General features: G+C 40.3%; 1 protein-coding gene across 1 annotated transcript; it reads right to left on the reverse strand.

The window, feature by feature from the left end:
* Positions 1–1,443: 1,443 nt before the first annotated feature.
* Positions 1,444–16,019, reverse strand: sypb (synaptophysin b). Its single transcript, XM_030423933.1, has 7 exons — positions 15,870–16,019; positions 12,881–12,946; positions 5,063–5,187; positions 3,605–3,803; positions 3,294–3,485; positions 2,887–3,202; positions 1,444–1,600 (listed from the first exon to the last, which is right to left on the reverse strand). Exons 1-6 carry the CDS (start codon positions 15,885–15,887, stop codon positions 2,918–2,920), a joined length of 885 nt encoding a protein of 294 aa, XP_030279793.1. The 5' UTR covers positions 15,888–16,019; the 3' UTR covers positions 1,444–1,600; positions 2,887–2,917.
* Between the last annotated feature and the right edge of the window lie 668 nt (positions 16,020–16,687).

Consider the following 16,687-nt stretch of genomic DNA (forward strand, 5'->3'; position numbering starts at 1 on the left):
ATGTGCTGTGCAGTAACCACTACGATGGTTCAAACGTACTACGGTATTAGTGTGTGGAGTCTAACTTTCCTGCAGCCTTGAGCCTCAGCCTCTCGGATACGTTTAGGGATGCTTTAGGATATTAGGATGCATGCAGTAAATTCGCTTGCCTTCAGAGGGAGAGAAGAGATAAAGAAGGAGTGGAGGATGCAGGAGAAGAATACACGGAGACATATTGTTCAGACGGCCTCGTAGTAACATGTGTTTTCTATGGCGTTAACCCAAGGTCTTTAAAGTGTAATATACTTTATTCTCATTTACCCTAAAGTTCATGTTAATGTGAATATGTACGACACTGTGATAGAAACACCAGTTAAAAAACTATATGACTCTGTCTTACAACTTTCTGGACCACATAAAAGGCGATCAAAACAGGACGAGGTTTCATCGACAACATCTTTGCTTGATGCCGTTACATAAACGAATAAAACAAACACACGTCGCTAAAACGGTTGTTCACGGCCCCGACTTCACAAAAAAAAAATGTTCATACTGACAGCACACTATAGCAGTTTCTGAAAACAGCACGGCAAATATGAGACGCTACCATGCTCACTAATTTTCCTTAACCCTATAAGATTTTTTGATTTTATATGTCGGGATCTAAAAGTATTCTGTGTGTCGCAAGAGTCAGTCCTTGCTTGACAATGACATCTGATGGAAAAATATATATAAAAACATAAAGTTTAAACAACCGACTACTATCAAATATCCACTGTTGTTACTAAACATCACTCTTTTCTCTGCTTACTTTTTTAATATATGAATAATTCTCTTCTTTCAATATTTGTCATAGCATTTCCCCCAACCCCCGTTTCTCAAATCCTGTCTGTAATGCTGATCAAAATGAAAAAAAACATGATGATAAAATTAAAAAAAAAGATGTTAAAATACTCTGAGATGAATAAATCAAAACATTTCTGTGGTATGGATTATTTAAGGGAATTGTAGGGCAAAGGCTAAAACTATGTGAGCTCCTAAACAGAACCAAAGTAAATGCAATTGAATAAGTCTGTGCTCAACATTTTGTTGTATAACAACTTATATGGAGTGCACAATTATTCAACTGTGTACACATAATCTTATATATCAGCATGTTGATATTTACACAGCACAGACAAATACATTCTCCCAAGTTAAATATTACTACAATGTTTTTTTTTTTTCTTTTCTCCATAAATGTAAGTCTTTTCCATTACAAGATTTCTCTTAAATGTTCGTCAACGAATGTTTTGGTATTTGTATTCAAGTTTTTCTCGTATAACCAAACAGACAATCCTCTGTTGTCTTCTACAGTTAAATACATCACGAGAATAAACATCATGTTACAGCAAAGACCCGTCTCCCCCCCTACAGGACCCCCCCCCCCCCCCCCCCCCCCTCCCCCCCCAACACATCCTGCTCCCCCACTGGTCCTCCCCCATCCCAAGCCCCACCAGTTTCTGCCCTCCAGGTCTCCCTCCCTCCGCCTGTCAACTCACAGATACACAAACAGACAAACAGAGGAGTGTGGAAATGCAGGTGGTGGTCGAGAGCCACCCTCCAAAATCACAACGTCACCCTGGGGAGAGGAAAAAAAAGAGGGAGAGAGGCGGGAGACAGAAGGGGAGGAAAATGTTAAACAAACGAATGATCACATGTTGGATATATATATACAGAGCTCTGGTTGAACAAATATGGGATTAAAAGAACCAACATGATGATATTCTGGAAATCATAAGTAACCACGGTGACGCCAGAAAAGGACAATAGTACTGTATTTATGTAATATGCTGTTTATTAATAGGTCAGTGTTATGTTGTATATGCAGAACAAAACATTGAAGAAAACTGAAGTTTAAACTTCTGTAAAAATCTGATGCACTCCTCTAGAACAGAGCGAAACAAAGAGAGGCCCACGGCCCAAAATTGGCCCGCCATTAGTTCCAATTTGGACCGCCAGATGTTTCAAGCAAAAATCAATTAGACATGAGATATAGAAATAGAACAAATACTTTTTTTTGTGAAGTAAAAATGGTCTCTAAATATATAAGATCTCTATCTAAAAACTACTTTTTCATAATCTGTGCATGACTGGCAGGGTGACCCTTTGCACAGGAAGTCACAATATCATTATTGTCCTGATACTAAAGGGATGACTGTTGGTAGAAGCAGAACTCCTCTTATGTCGATTTCTTTCGGCTGGCTGAGTTTAGCTTTAGGTAGGGAACCTTTTCTGGAGCAGATTTTGTTTGCATTGAACGTATTGAATGTATTGAACTGTTCGACCACTGCAGCTTTACTTTTGGTATCTTGTAAATCCACAAGGGTCGCAAAAATAAAATAAATTGAATCATATCAATAACTGCCCTTACTTTGTGCCCTAAGAAATAGCGAGCAAAATCCACCCACGAAACTAAAATTTTGACATGAATGTTAGGTAGATGTCCAGTGGGTTATTCTAAGAAGTAGGCGAGTTGTCAACTTTTATCAGCAGGGATGTACCTGGTTCATTAATAAACCTGTGTCTAGCGAACTGACTCTTTTGGTTCTTTCTGTTTCAGAGCGATGGTCAGGGTTATAGACTTGCACAAACCTCGGTCAGATAAAGCATCATTGAGTCAGGTAGACCGACATACTCAACTAAACAACCCCTCTCCCCCTGTGCTCGCTCCGCTGCTAAGGAATGTAGACATGGGGAATGCGTTTTGTTTTTTTGCTAACCTGAATTTACCTACTGACTGTAAGCCCCATAAATCACTATTGTGCAATTAACCCCTTAAACTGTGCTTGAAATGAAAGACCAGCTTAAATCATCACCTCAGCCTCTTCTAACCAGTCCTTACGCTCGACGTATGTTTACACTCACCATCCTTCAGCTGTGGTTTGGCTGGGCAGGCTCACATTTGATTAGAGTAGGAGGTGGGCTGCTGCTGCTCATAGCCCTGGCTGTAACCTTGGTCCTCAGTGTAGCCTCCCTGCTGGCCGTACTCTGGCTGGTACCCTCCCTGGGAGCCGGCGTAGGGATCCTGCTGACCGTAGCCTTGCTGGCCAAAGGAATCGGGGGCGGGCTGCTTTTCCTGCGATGGGACGTATGTTCCAGAGAAGGCAGCCATCCAGCCGGTCTCCTTGAACACAAACCACAGGTTTCCTATCCACAGGATCAGGTTGATGAAGCCAAAAGCCTGCGGAGAAGAGAGGTGTTTAAAGATAGGTTCATGTCATTTACTGTAAGTCTTTTTATAGTTCAGACTCTCTGAGGAATCTGGGACCCACCACAGAGGTGTTGAGGCCGGAGACCTTGGGATCGTAAACCTCACGGCAGCGATTCTCTGGTTCCTCACAGGCTGCGATGTAAGTAATGACTTTCTCCGGATCAGTGGCTGTTTTCACGTCTGACAGGCCTTTAGCCCACGCACATGAGGAAACCAGCCAAAAGAAGGCAAATACCGCTGTCACAACAAAGTCCTGCCGATAAAGAAAACAACATAATCACCATTACTACCAATAAAAACAACTTGTTATTCATTTCAACACCTGCTGCAGGACGTGAATGCCAGGAAGGTGCGAGGTTTAAACAAACTCACGATCTGGGGCCCCTTGTTGTTCTCACGGTACTTCTCCAGTACGAAACAGTATGCAGAGAGGGCTGCCATTGAGTAGAGGAAGGAGAAGACAGCGATGGTGACAAAGAACTCAGCTGAGGAGGAGTAGTCCCCGACCAGGAATAGACGTTCGGGTTCCCCTGCCTTACAGGTGGGAGCATCAAAGTAAACCTGATGGAGCCTGAGAACGGCAACACAAAGAGAGAGAAATGAAAGAGGGGCAAAAAGGTAAACGGAGACACAGTTCTCATATGTGAAACACTTTGTGATATCACTGAGGAGGCAGTGTTTCTCTAGTATTTGTTTAAACAGTTTTTTATTTATCTTTAAACCAGATATAGATAACTTTTTGCTTTATTTGTTATTCAGCATATAGATTGGGTCCCTATAAAACTCGATCTCACTGTGTTGTTCGGCCTGCCAACGGGCTCAACAAAGCCAAAGCCACAGACCTTATTCATATGGTGGCCATTTTCCCCCCGACGTCACGCTCCGGTTGGGAAACTTGAATGCTGGATTAATGAGATGCTGCTGTGTTAAAAGTTGCAAGTTGTATCAACGTGGGTAATATGACAAATGTTGTGGCAGTCACTCAGGAAGCGGTGAAATGATAAAAATTTGTCAGATTGCCTACATTTATATGACTGAGGAAAATGGCCGCCATGTGAATATGGTTGTTACGTTGTTTTCCCTGGTAATGGTTGAATAACTGTGATAACTGAATAAATATGTACACAGAACCAAGATGTACACCACCAAGATTTGAGACGGTTCAAAACTGGCATTCTTTCTTGTAAATCAAGAAGTAAAAACACCTGCTTACTTATTAATACAACTGGATGTTTAACTCAAGATTGGGGTTTCTAGGTCGAATTGGTTGTTTTTCGCTTTTGACAGCAGCCAGGCTGTTAGTGCTGGCCACGTTTCTAACACTGTTTGTGTGACAGTAATACCTCAATAGGCCAAATTGAGTAGTTCATAATGTGTGGAAATCTCCTAACTGCCGTAACTTCATATTCAACGTATAGAAATGAGAGTGAGGTCAATCGTCTCATCTAACTGTGTATAATGTTTTTTAACTATTTATCCTATTGTAATTACTCAGATATAATCTAATGATCTTGTTAGCTAAAATAATGATTGTACAAATTAGAAATATACACCTTTATTATTTATAATTCCTTGAAAATTTATTAAATTGAATTTAACATATACCACAAAACACAAGGTGGCCTATGTTCTTGAATTGGAAAAAAATAACCTACAATTCTAATCTAATCTAATAAAAATCTAATCTTTTCAAAGCTCACTTCAAAACTGGATCTTACTTGTGCTATCACAAACATCAAGTGTGTGTTTACAGTTTGTAAGAGCCTACAGTTAAGCGTGTTTTTCACATTTCTTCTACATTTGTGACAGCGCGAACGACAGAATACGTACCTGAACGGATATTCAAATTCTACTTCTATGCCCAGGTCGCTCTCTGACCGGTTTTTACACTCCACGCTCATCTTGAACATGCCGGAGTAACTGCCACATGTTGAGAAGGCAAAGATTGCAAAGATCTGCGGGGAGAAAGTGGAAGAACAAAGACACAATGAGGATGTGACGACTCATCAAGTGACACAAAACACACAGAGTGCTTGTTTTGAATCACACTTTCCTTCATACTGTATTCAACAGTTTGGAGATTGTAACTGTAAAGAGCTCCAGTGTAAAACAAGTGAAAGCTGCGGATTGTGCTCTCGCTCCTCGTAGTGTCTGAAGCATACTGATGCTCCACCAGTCACGGCGGGTTGCTGAGAAATGCGCACAGAGTGCAAATCAATGCAGTGTTATCCCCAGATTACACAGCAGAGGCTGCACCTGTTGCCATGGTTAACATTAAAATGTATTGCTTTTTCTGCAGACGATTATTTTCTGTATTTTGTGGTGAAACACTGATTTGTGCGTTCATTCAGGAGCACACACCTCAGTCTTGTTCTGCAGCTCCTGCTCGCAGCCCGGTGTAATGGCGCAAACAGACTTGCGTGGAGATAATCTCACGCGCTCACACACACAGATTAGACAAATGAGACTATTTTTACCACACCCTCTCTACGCTGCAGGCCAGATCCGATTGGATGGAAATCCAACTATTAATCCGACGGAGGTGCTCCACCATCTGTCACCAAATACTCTAATACAAGCTCCTGCGAAGCCAGTCACAACACACACACACACACACACACACACAAACACAAAGGCACGTCACTTTCTTCCTATCTCTAGTACTGTCGAGTGGCTGCGGGCATCAACACACCAAACTATTTAGAGTAATCTGTTTGTTGGATTTACACACACCTGCTGCCGAAAGTGAGCCTCATTGTGATCGCTTTTACTCATCCTCCTCTCTAATTTGTGGGTTTTTCTCGTGTCCTCTCCTAACAATTCAAACACCCCCCCTCCTCCTGTTGTTAACACGTTTTAATAACCACGCAAATGACTGTAGATGACTGTGGCAGCATTACTGTGTGGGACTGCTGAGAAAGTTTATTATGCATTTTAAGCAATGAGAAGAGCTTTAGAGTTAAAAAACTGACGCACAAAAAAGGTTTTTTATTATTGTCACAGTCTCGCTTGGAGCTTTGGACGCTGATGTCACAAATCTCATTATGTAATACTCGTGGCTTCATTGCAGTTTTGTGCCTGCATGTCTGAACTGAGTAACGCCAATGTAAATGCACCTTGGACAGTCACAATGCCCAATTCATGTTATTATCGATAGAAGAATATCAGCTCATTTACATGCAGGTGAATGTGTAAAAAAACTGTGCATGCATTCTGGGGCATATTCATTTGTGTTATAAAGTCTGTGTACTTTAACTTAAACTCAGCGCTGAGGCTGTCAGACTAACACTGGTTTTGCAGGTTCATCACAAACGAAAGTATTGGATGTTTAGAAATTTTGACCAAATGGTGGTGCTAAATTTTGTTGCGAGATCACAAGAGAGGAAAAATCAAGGCCGCCAAAGACATCTTCTCACAAGATTCATCTCCTGTGAGCAATAAACAAAATATTGTGCCAGTGCAACTGATTATTATTATCATTTAGTTAGTTAGTTAGTTCATTCTGGATCAACGTGGTAGACCAAGAGGACCAGATAAATGGATCTAAATAAGAGGTGGCATACCACAGCTAAGAGCTGTACTTTTATGGTGATACATGAGTGGAAGGAGCGATAAAGGAGGAGGAGGTGGTGGAGGAGGAGGAGGAGAGGGCCAGCCAGACTGAGAGAAGAAATGGTGGCACATGGAGTGTTAGGTGCCATGGTAACACTATTGGCAGCATGACACAGTGAGGAGGCAGAGGCTGGTCTCTAGCCCTCCTGGTATGCTGGATGGTTGTCAGCTCTTCTGTGCTGAGAAGATACACAATCTGAAACACTCAGACACCAATGATTTGTCTGCTACTGCTTTTCTCTCATTGTCTGTGTGTCCTGTCTGATCCACGCGTCAGTAAATCTAACTGTAGAGCAGGATGTCTCATGTGTCTGAGCGTATATGGATTTTTGAAGGAGATACTGATATTGATATCTGAAAGGTAGAAAAATCAATATATAATGTAACAGGCAACCATTTGTAGTATTTGATATTTGAAGGATTTGTTGTTTTACAGCTGGAAAATAAACTTTGCTGTCTGGTGAGCAAACTATGTCACATAAATACTGTTTTTAAATTATTTTTGCCATTTTAATAAGCTGATATTTACGGCAAAACCCGTATATGTGCAATAAACTGATCATTTCTAAAATATAAGCCTGTACAATTTATGTTGTTCTAGTCAATATTCTGTCACAATATCCAATACTAAATTTGACTATTTACTGGCCAGGAGATTATCAGAGCCGATATTCAGCATTTTTGAGATACTTGAACTTATTTCCATTTTCTCCTACTCTATACCTCTACATACTGCATTCAAAAAAAATATCTAATTCATCTGAGTGAAAAAATAAACAAGCAACACATTGTGATGATCAGAAAAAACCTGAATATTGGATCCGACAATCATCCAGACAGGTCCCTGGACGACTAGCATAAAATATCTCTAACACACTTAGTTTACCATCTCAGTTGGTGGAACTAAGATTTCTATTTTTATAACAAATATATATCGATATCTGTCTCCATGATTACTAATAATTGGCAGTGGTATGGGCCGTAAAGAAAACAAATTGATCCTTAGCTCAAATGCAACTAATAGCAGGGTTAGCAGCTCCTGAAATGCCGATGCACAATATATTTTCTGCACAAAAGTGCAAAACTAAACACAAGCTGTGTGAGCCGTCACCAGAGGCCCTGGAAAAACGACCCCAGAGTGCGCCTGAACAGCAGAAGCCCCTGAGCTACAACAAAATCAACAGCCTTTATTACACATCGGGGACTCAACCAAAGTGAATAAGGCTCTTTCTTCATGTTCTCACAAAACAGCCTTTTTATGTTTGCTGGGAATGAGTCAGAAAGCGAAATTTGAATGCTAATCATATTCAACATCGAAGTGCCATCCTGAAGCTGGAGAGGCAGGAGGAGGCTGTTCTCTACCTAGTTGTGCTCTGCACACTACAATGTATTGTCATCGTGTGGTCATTTCTGAGGTTGATAAAACTACGTTAGCTAGCGGTCTGCAAACTTTATCTCTCAAGGGGGGTCTTACTTGGTGTCACAGTGTGCTAGAACATGGATTAAATTTACACCGGAATATCCCTTTAAGACATATTAAATACCTTTTAGAGTCCGTCACAATAAAATCCTCCTCAAACCTGCAGGGGCTCCACAGGTAGTTTCCCTGCAGGTAACGTTCAAGTTACTGATGCCAGTTTATACGATGCTGAGAGGTACGGAAGCCCTGAGGGGTCAGTGAAGATGTTTTTTTATTTCTGGTGATCCATTTTCTGTCTGATCTAAATTATTTTCTCCCTGTGTTGATGAGCTGACAGCTGATGGTAAAAACACTTTACAGGATCATCTGTCAAAGTTCCTCCATTTTTTTAAATTTTTTTTTTAATCTGTGAAAATCTGTGAATCTGTGAAAACTTTTATTTTCTATGACAATAAAAGTTTCACACATGAAAAACATTTTCATTTTTTCTCCTAAGGAACTCATTAAGGAACCTTAAATGATGATGACGACAGAACTTGTGTCGAGGTGTCGAGCTCGTTGGTCAACAGTATCTTGTGGTTTAGACAGTTTGAAACGCTGCAAATCAGGAAGAAGAACAAGACTCTTCATTCAACTGTGTGAACATACAGCACCAAGTTCAGTCAGAGATAATCCTCCTGCCAGCTCAAAGCTTGTGTCTGCTGTAACTACGTGTCTGCACTACTTTACACTTCTTTCACTATCTTCTATCTATCACTATCTAACTTCCACATTTTCATCCAGTTCACTCTTAAAATCAGGAACTAAATGTCTCAGCAGTGTTGTGCATGAACTCGGAGCTCCACATCAGCTTTATTTGGGAACTGAATGTCTTACAACATCCATCAAATCTAGGCTTTGTCAGCACTATTCCCCAGAGAGAGAGAGATGGAGAGAGAGAGAGAGAGAGAGAGGGTGGGGTTGGGTTGGGAAGTTGGCTAACACTACATGAGTCCCGCATCCAGAAATCTGTTTAAATCTCACACACGAAGCAAAACCAGTGCTCAGATGCTTTCGCGAGTCATTTTCATCTTCAGATGTAGCGAAGATTTCTTAAATCACAAGCTCACACATCCTCCGCCCACATACTGATTCATCTCACTTCTCTCTGCTCTCAAATATGAATGTTAACACAAATGCTGCTTTGTATTTTCTATGAAAGCGCATAACTGGCCACAACAAAAAGCCCAAAAAGGTTTGATTCTACTAAACAGAAGCATCTTTGTCCTCGCTGCATGTTTCCACTGGCTCCTCTCTACCCTCATAACAGCCCTGTGTTGCTGGTTGTGCATGCCCATAATAATCCAGAAAAGGCAGCAGCAGCTCCAGCAGCTCCTCCTCTAGTCTGACGCTGAGGAACGCAGGCTCTCTGACAGATGATTCATGGGCCTTGGCCTCCTGAGCGGAGCTCCTGATTGGTGGTTGTGCTTGCTGTGACCCAGGGAGGCAGTGATGAGGTGCTGGCACACTCACACAGCTCCAGGGAAGGACTACAGAGTCATGCAGCACACTCATTCCTCTGGCTGCTCTCTGGCATATCTGCAGAGCCCATTATAGTGTGGGACTCTCAGAGATGCTTTGGCACGCATGTTCTCCTCTGGGGTGGGTGAATAGTGGTCTCGTACTGAGGATCAGGGGTGCAGCTAAGAGTTATTGGTCCCATGTGCAGGAAGGGCAACCCCTCTTCAATCATACCCTCCCAAAATGTATACATAATTATATTGCATGCATATATTTATTGATCAATTATCATGCATATAGAGCAACTAACATTTATTTAATTCGCCAATTATTATTTTTGGATTAATATATCTATAATTTAGTCAGAAAATGTCAGAAAACTATGAAAACAGCCCATCATGAGCCCAAGGTGACCTCCTCGGATAGCTTGTTTAGTTGTAGCATTAGCCAGAAAGTCAAAGATATTCAGTTTACTATCTTACATGAGGAACAGAAAGAGAAACATTTGGGGATTTTTGGTTGAAAAGAGACTCAAACCCTTTCTGTCAATTAATTGACTAATCTCTGCAGCTCTATAAATCCCTTCAGCCATTATATTGATGATGCTAACTGGCTGCCATAACCAGAACCAGTTCATAACATCACATCATTGTTTTAACGTAAGACACACGTTAAAGAGGCCCTCACTTAGCTGCGGGGCCTGCGTGGGTAATTAGTACCACTATTTCCAACACTGTGGTGCCCCAGCTGCAGAGAGGCACCACTCACCCTGCAGCTTCTTCAGTGTGAGCAGGCTGCTGCTGCTGATAGAGGGCAAACAGCGTGTATCATGAAACATCATGAGGAGATCTGAGAACAATATCCTTAATGTGTAATCTTCTAAAAATGGCTATGATCGTTCTTAGAGAGTGATCTACAAAAACAGAACTTGGGCTGCAACTCACAATTGTTTTCAGTAGTTAATTAATTGTTTTTAATTGATGAAACCTTTGGGCTACAATGTGTCTGAATATAATGAAAATGTTGATAACTATAATTTTTTTGTCACAATATCTGAAAATAATGAGTTTTTGATTAAACACGGTGATGACAAAGAGAACATCCTTACATTTGCTTGGATTTTTTGCTTAGTAATATAGTTGTCGTGGTTGCTAAATGATACGTTTGATTTAATCTAATTTCATATTTATTTACTCAAATAATATTATTTTACACACCATACTTACACATTTAATGAAAGAAACAGGAGCAGGAAGTAGAACAATGTATATTATCTGCCTGTTCGTCTTCATAATAACATAATATACTGTAGATGCAGATGGCTGCACCTTTCTTTTCACAAATCATATAAAAATTCAAAAGACACAATCAGTCAAAGTCACATCAACAGTTCATGATGTCCCGTTATTTTTCTTTGTAAGTTCTTTTAAATTGAACAATATTTTAGGTCATTGTCATGTAAATACCACAGTTTCACTCCATTTACTAAAATACAAATCTCAGTGCACCCAAATTAAACTACATAACATAATATGTGGGTACGACGAAAGGTACAGAGAAATATTTTGAGGCACAACGGTGAGTCCAATAAAAAATGTTGGGCTACACATGACACATTTTTGGGCACTAAAATCATTGCACCCTGGAGTCCTGAATTCTTGATGTAGAAGGTGCATACAGACTTTTGAAATTAAATTTCCTTCTGTGCTCCTCATCATTTGAATTTGATATGAAGAGCCTTTGCAGATTTCTTTGTAATAGTCAATTTCTGGTTTACACATGGCTATTTTAAGTTAATCTTAAAATTTTACTACAAGTCACTCGAAAAAGTGTCTGCTGGTACGCTGTAGTACATACACCTTGTTTAAATAATATGAAGAGAAGCAAAAGCTCAACTGTCCCTATTCTTTGTTCAAAATAGCTTATTTACACAATAAGATAATTGTTTCAACCCTAAAAAATAAATGTTCAAATTTTTTTGCAAGGTAAAATATCTTGTGTAGGCCCTGTTAATGATAGTCTTACCCCAAAAAGTATTTTTTTAAAAGAAGCCTCTCTCCTACAGTGCAGAAATGTTACAATCCTTGAGCAGTAAGTCAATTTAAGCTGCTCTTTTCATACATGAACTAACACCTGAATAGTTTTCTGGCTGCATCATCTGGTGGAGCAGACTGAGCACATGAAACAGAGATGGAGAATTAACAACACATGCATGCATGCAGAGGTCGTGTCCTCTGAGAAGGATTTGACGAAATGTCATTATATTCCTCAGTGGACTGACACAATGCTACTATGAGAATGACGTAACACATCCTGCTGGTGTCTCCTGAACAGGCCTGCTGGAACAGTATTCCCATCAGGTAGCAGGAAACTCCTCATTCTAATCCTCATTATTGAATATATTTCAGACAGGAATTATTAGACTGCAGATGGAGTTATTGTTATATATCTGTAGACGTCTTGTGAGAGCGGGTTCGGCTGTGAACACATGCACTGTTAAGCCCCGTACAGCTTTATGACCTCTGTGTGACAGAAGGTCACAAATCTGTCAGTAAGAGACATGGCCACATTATTTATAGCAAGTGGTACAAGCTCCAAGTGGTTTGTGCTTGTGTTTGGTTGGGAGGGTTACTTTAAGAATACATTCAGATACAGTTACTAATTAAGTGTAACTTTTTGTTACTTTTGGATTATACCAGTACCCAACATGCAAATAAAGACATGAGAAAATACACATCAATAAGATTACTTATATTTATTCCCTTACAGAATACACAATTGTGTATTTGGTTTCATAGTGATGTTGTGTGACACTCGTGAAGTGCTGCATGGTTACATCATTCTTTTTTATGAAAATGTAATCCTGTTGGTAATCCCCTTTTGTTAAGTAAATGTATCTGTGACCGAATTTATTCTCTATATTTGCTGTAACTTTAACAGAATCCAGTTACTTTTTTTTGTATCCAAATTCCATAATCCCGTGACATGTATTCTGTTACTCCCCAAGCTTGTTTATAGGTAATAATTGTATATACATTTTTATTCAAGTGGAAAATATTCACACATTAGTGGTATTTGTTGCACTCGCAAATACATAGAAAAAATAGGAGACTTACCCATTGTAGAATTTTAATAAATCCCAGAGGTTGTTTGATTATGGTGAACTGCCCTTGGGCCACCAACTGTCGGGACAAAAAAAGCAGAAATTAGTTTTATTTTTTGACAAATTTTACACCGACTCTTCCTCTCACTGTGTTATAACAGCCTCTCTCAGCAGATCAGCCATGACGGTGATATGATGATGCTGATTAAACACATAAACCTAATTACCTCAGCCTCATAGCCCACAGGCCTGGTCTACTGCTGGCACCTGCAGGTGTTTGTCACACGGTGGTGAATTTCTGCCAGTGAATAAAGCGACTCAACTGTCACAGCTGGTGTCTTTGTGGGCCTACGAGATGCTACAACTAAGGTACAGTCATTTTGATACTGACTTCAAAATCTATCATGTGTGTGCATGTGTGTGTGTGTGTGTCAAAACCCGATATCAAGACTGATATTGACCTATCAGAAATATCAGTATTAGCATATATCTTGTCCAAAATGCACTGATATGCACATGTTTTTACTGTTAACTACCTAATATTTCTAATAAAATGTTTCAGCATAGCATCAAAAGTAAAAAATTCTGATATTGATTTATCGGCTGATATACACAACATTTCTGCAATGATGACAGGATGTGGTTTTGAAGCACTTGTGACAAAGATATTTAGCAGAGGCGGGATATTCTATACTTTAACAATGTACGTATTGTTTAAAATGACATCAGTGCACCGAAACGTACTGAATTTACCAGGAAATTAATGATTATAAGTTATCCCAAGCGTCTTTGCATCTCTGCATTATCATCTATAATGTCTTTTGAGTTTTCAATAGAACAATATATAAGCAGATACTGATATATGCGTGAGAGGGAATTATTGGCCAATAATATCGGCCAACTGATTTTTTGGCTCATATATTAGGCTCTAATATCTAGCCGACACATAGAGTTTAATGCGAAATGAATTTATAGTTATTTTATATTAGTTTACTAGTCTATTACATTTTCACTTACTCTTTTTTATTACTTTCTTCTCTATTTATATGTTATTCAAATCTATGTATAGTGTGATATTTATACTCTAGAAAGAGCTACTGAAATGTACCAATTTCCAGTCTTGGATCAATAAAGTATTTCTGATACTGAAACCTTTCTTTCCAGAGATTATCATGCAGAAAAAGATGTTTTGGGTCATTTTTTATTATGAACTCCAACTGAAGTTTATTGTATCAGTCATTTTACACAATAAAATGCCTCTGTTAAATAATTTTGGCACAGAAGTTTGATAACCACAAATCAGTGATCACTGCAAATGTGCAATGTGTGCATAATTTTTTTTACTATCTTATACTGTTATCAGCATCAGCTGATATACTGATATTGCAATTCTTCATCCAATTATATACGGTATTGGCTAGATTAGGACAGAAATATATTATTGAATATTGCAATATTTGCCATTCTATTAAATATTTTTCACAATATTGAATATCAAACAGCTGTACGGCATCTTCAGGCTTTTATTTTGAAAAGAAGATGACCACAGATTATCTATCTATCTACAAAGAGTAAAGAAGTGAACAGCATATTGACCTCTGAGATTTTTTATTCGTACTATTAATCAACATAAAATACAAATAACAAACTAGAATTATGATAATATCGTCTATCGCGATATTTGGGCAGGACATAATCGGGATTTAAATTTTGGATATTGCTCAAATCAAGTATCAGCCTCAAAAATGTGGTATGGGTCAGCTGTCTTAGTGGGAACCAATTTGAATTTGAGATATTTTTGCAAAATGAGGACATTTTGGCCCAGCCTCCATTTCGAACAGAGCGTTAAAAGTCTGTTTTTAGGGTCAAGACTTGGTTTTATTGTTTAGGTTAGAATTAGGTTTTAGAGGAGGGTTAGGGTTGGGACCGGGGTTAGACACTTGGGCACTCAGAGTCCTCACACGGATATAAGTACAAGCATGCGTGTGTGTGTGTGTGTGTGTGTGAGGAGCTCCTTCCAGCACCACAATTAGACAAAGCTGATTAACTGGCTGTTTTTCTCTGCTGCACACTTCACGCCAGGCTCCTGATTCATCCGTGAGGAAAATCTCGCGCAGCCCGTGTAATTGGCGAGGCGAGGGGAGGAAGCATTTGTGCGCAGGTGAATGCGACACACCGCAAAGAAGGCGGTGTGTCCCTGCTTGCATCAATAAATGGCCGCACTGGAATAAGCAGCGGCAGTGATGGTTTTTCTCTCAGGCTCATTGTTTCTCCTCCACACTGCCAGCGCCACGGATGCCCAACATCCATATTTAACAGATGACGCATGAGCTGAAATCACGTTTCATCGCCCTCTGACAGCATGATGTCCACTTATTTGTCAGGAAAAGTCTTGTTGGCTTTATCACGAATCACAGCTATGTGTGAGATGAGCCGATCGTGGCCACACAGATGCAGGGGACAGTCCTCTGGGCCTACTGCGGCTATCGGAAACCACCGAGGGCCTTGGAAATTAATCAGATTCCCGTTTGTTATCTTAGCAACAACGGGTTAATTGAAACGTGAGCGGTCTTAATCAATTGGGCGAATCCCCGGAGATAATAGGCTGCATCCTCTCCCTTTTGCTTTTGCTAAATGTCATCGCTGCAGCAATCTGTGGACATCCTACACATTTTCGGACTGTCAGCGGGCCGCTCCATCACATCGACTGCAGCATCACTCGTGGAAAACCGTCCAATTACACCTCGCCCCGTCGTGCCTTTACACCGCTGCATTTTTTTTTTTTTTTTATTTACAGTTTTTTTTTCAGATGAATGTACAATTCACAATTTAGACCCCAATGCATCGAAAGCAGCGCATATAGAAACATAAGGTCGGCGGACGTGCTAGAAAAATAAATCAATATTTGCGCGCACGATGAACAAAATCAAGCAAGATGTAATTTACACACCCAGACTGACAAAACATTCATGAAATAGATGATTTTCCCCCCAAAGCCTTACCTGGTTTACAACATCCATCTTGGCCGCTTACTCGCTGATAAGAGGATCAGAGGGGCGGAGGGGGAGGAGGCGTCTCATCCGGAACAGCCCAGGGGAGGAAGACGCACAGGAGGAAGAGCTGGCACTGCGTCACGGGCAGGGCGAGGACGCGCGAAACGTCGTGACGTCAGCCGAGCCATTGGACGTGGAGTAAACGCGAGCCGAGCCGTCCGTCCAATCGCGGCGCAGCTTTATTCTGAGGACGCTGAGAGCTGCCCGCGGGTTATAATGCAGAGAGGAGCGCATGGTGACTGTTCACGCTTTAGTAGACAGGAGGAGTGATGTAGAGGGGAAGTAAAAAGGTCGCTGACGGTGCTGCTGGTCATTAACAGGCTGCAAGATTGTATTTTTAGACGAATATGTTTCTCCTTTTTAGTAGATCTGAACATAACACCTTGGAGAGGAAGTTCAGGGAGAGTTCAGGTTTTTCTGCTTTGCCTTCATGCAAATACGCTCCCACAAAAGGATGAATGTTTAATGTAGCGCGGGTTAGTTTTGCACGATTCCTTTTCTCTTAAAGGGGAAATGAAACCCAGATGTTGTCCATCTGCCGAGCCATTAACAGCTGATTATATAATTTCCTTTTTTGTGTTCTGCTGTGGTTTTTCAACATCCATTATAGCACTGCTGTGGAAACACAACCCCAAAGGACCTTTCTGCTGAATTATACTGTTTGAATTTGTGTGTTATTACTGCACAAGAATAGTTACAGTGGCCCTCAGTATAGCACATACGTCCACCAAGGCCCAACAGCCCCTTTATGTACTCATTCATAGATA

Source organism: Sparus aurata, chromosome 7, assembly GCF_900880675.1.
Source record: "Sparus aurata chromosome 7, fSpaAur1.1, whole genome shotgun sequence".
Classification (NCBI taxonomy): Eukaryota; Metazoa; Chordata; class Actinopteri; order Spariformes; family Sparidae; genus Sparus; species Sparus aurata.

Coding starts and splice junctions, on each gene's coding strand:
- sypb (XM_030423933.1), bottom strand. Junction 3,486..3,604: donor ACAACAAGGGGCCCCAGATC/GTGAGTTTGTTT, acceptor CTTTATCGGCAG/GACTTTGTTGTGACAGCGGT. Junction 3,203..3,293: donor CCGGCCTCAACACCTCTGTG/GTGGGTCCCAGA, acceptor TCTTCTCCGCAG/GCTTTTGGCTTCATCAACCT.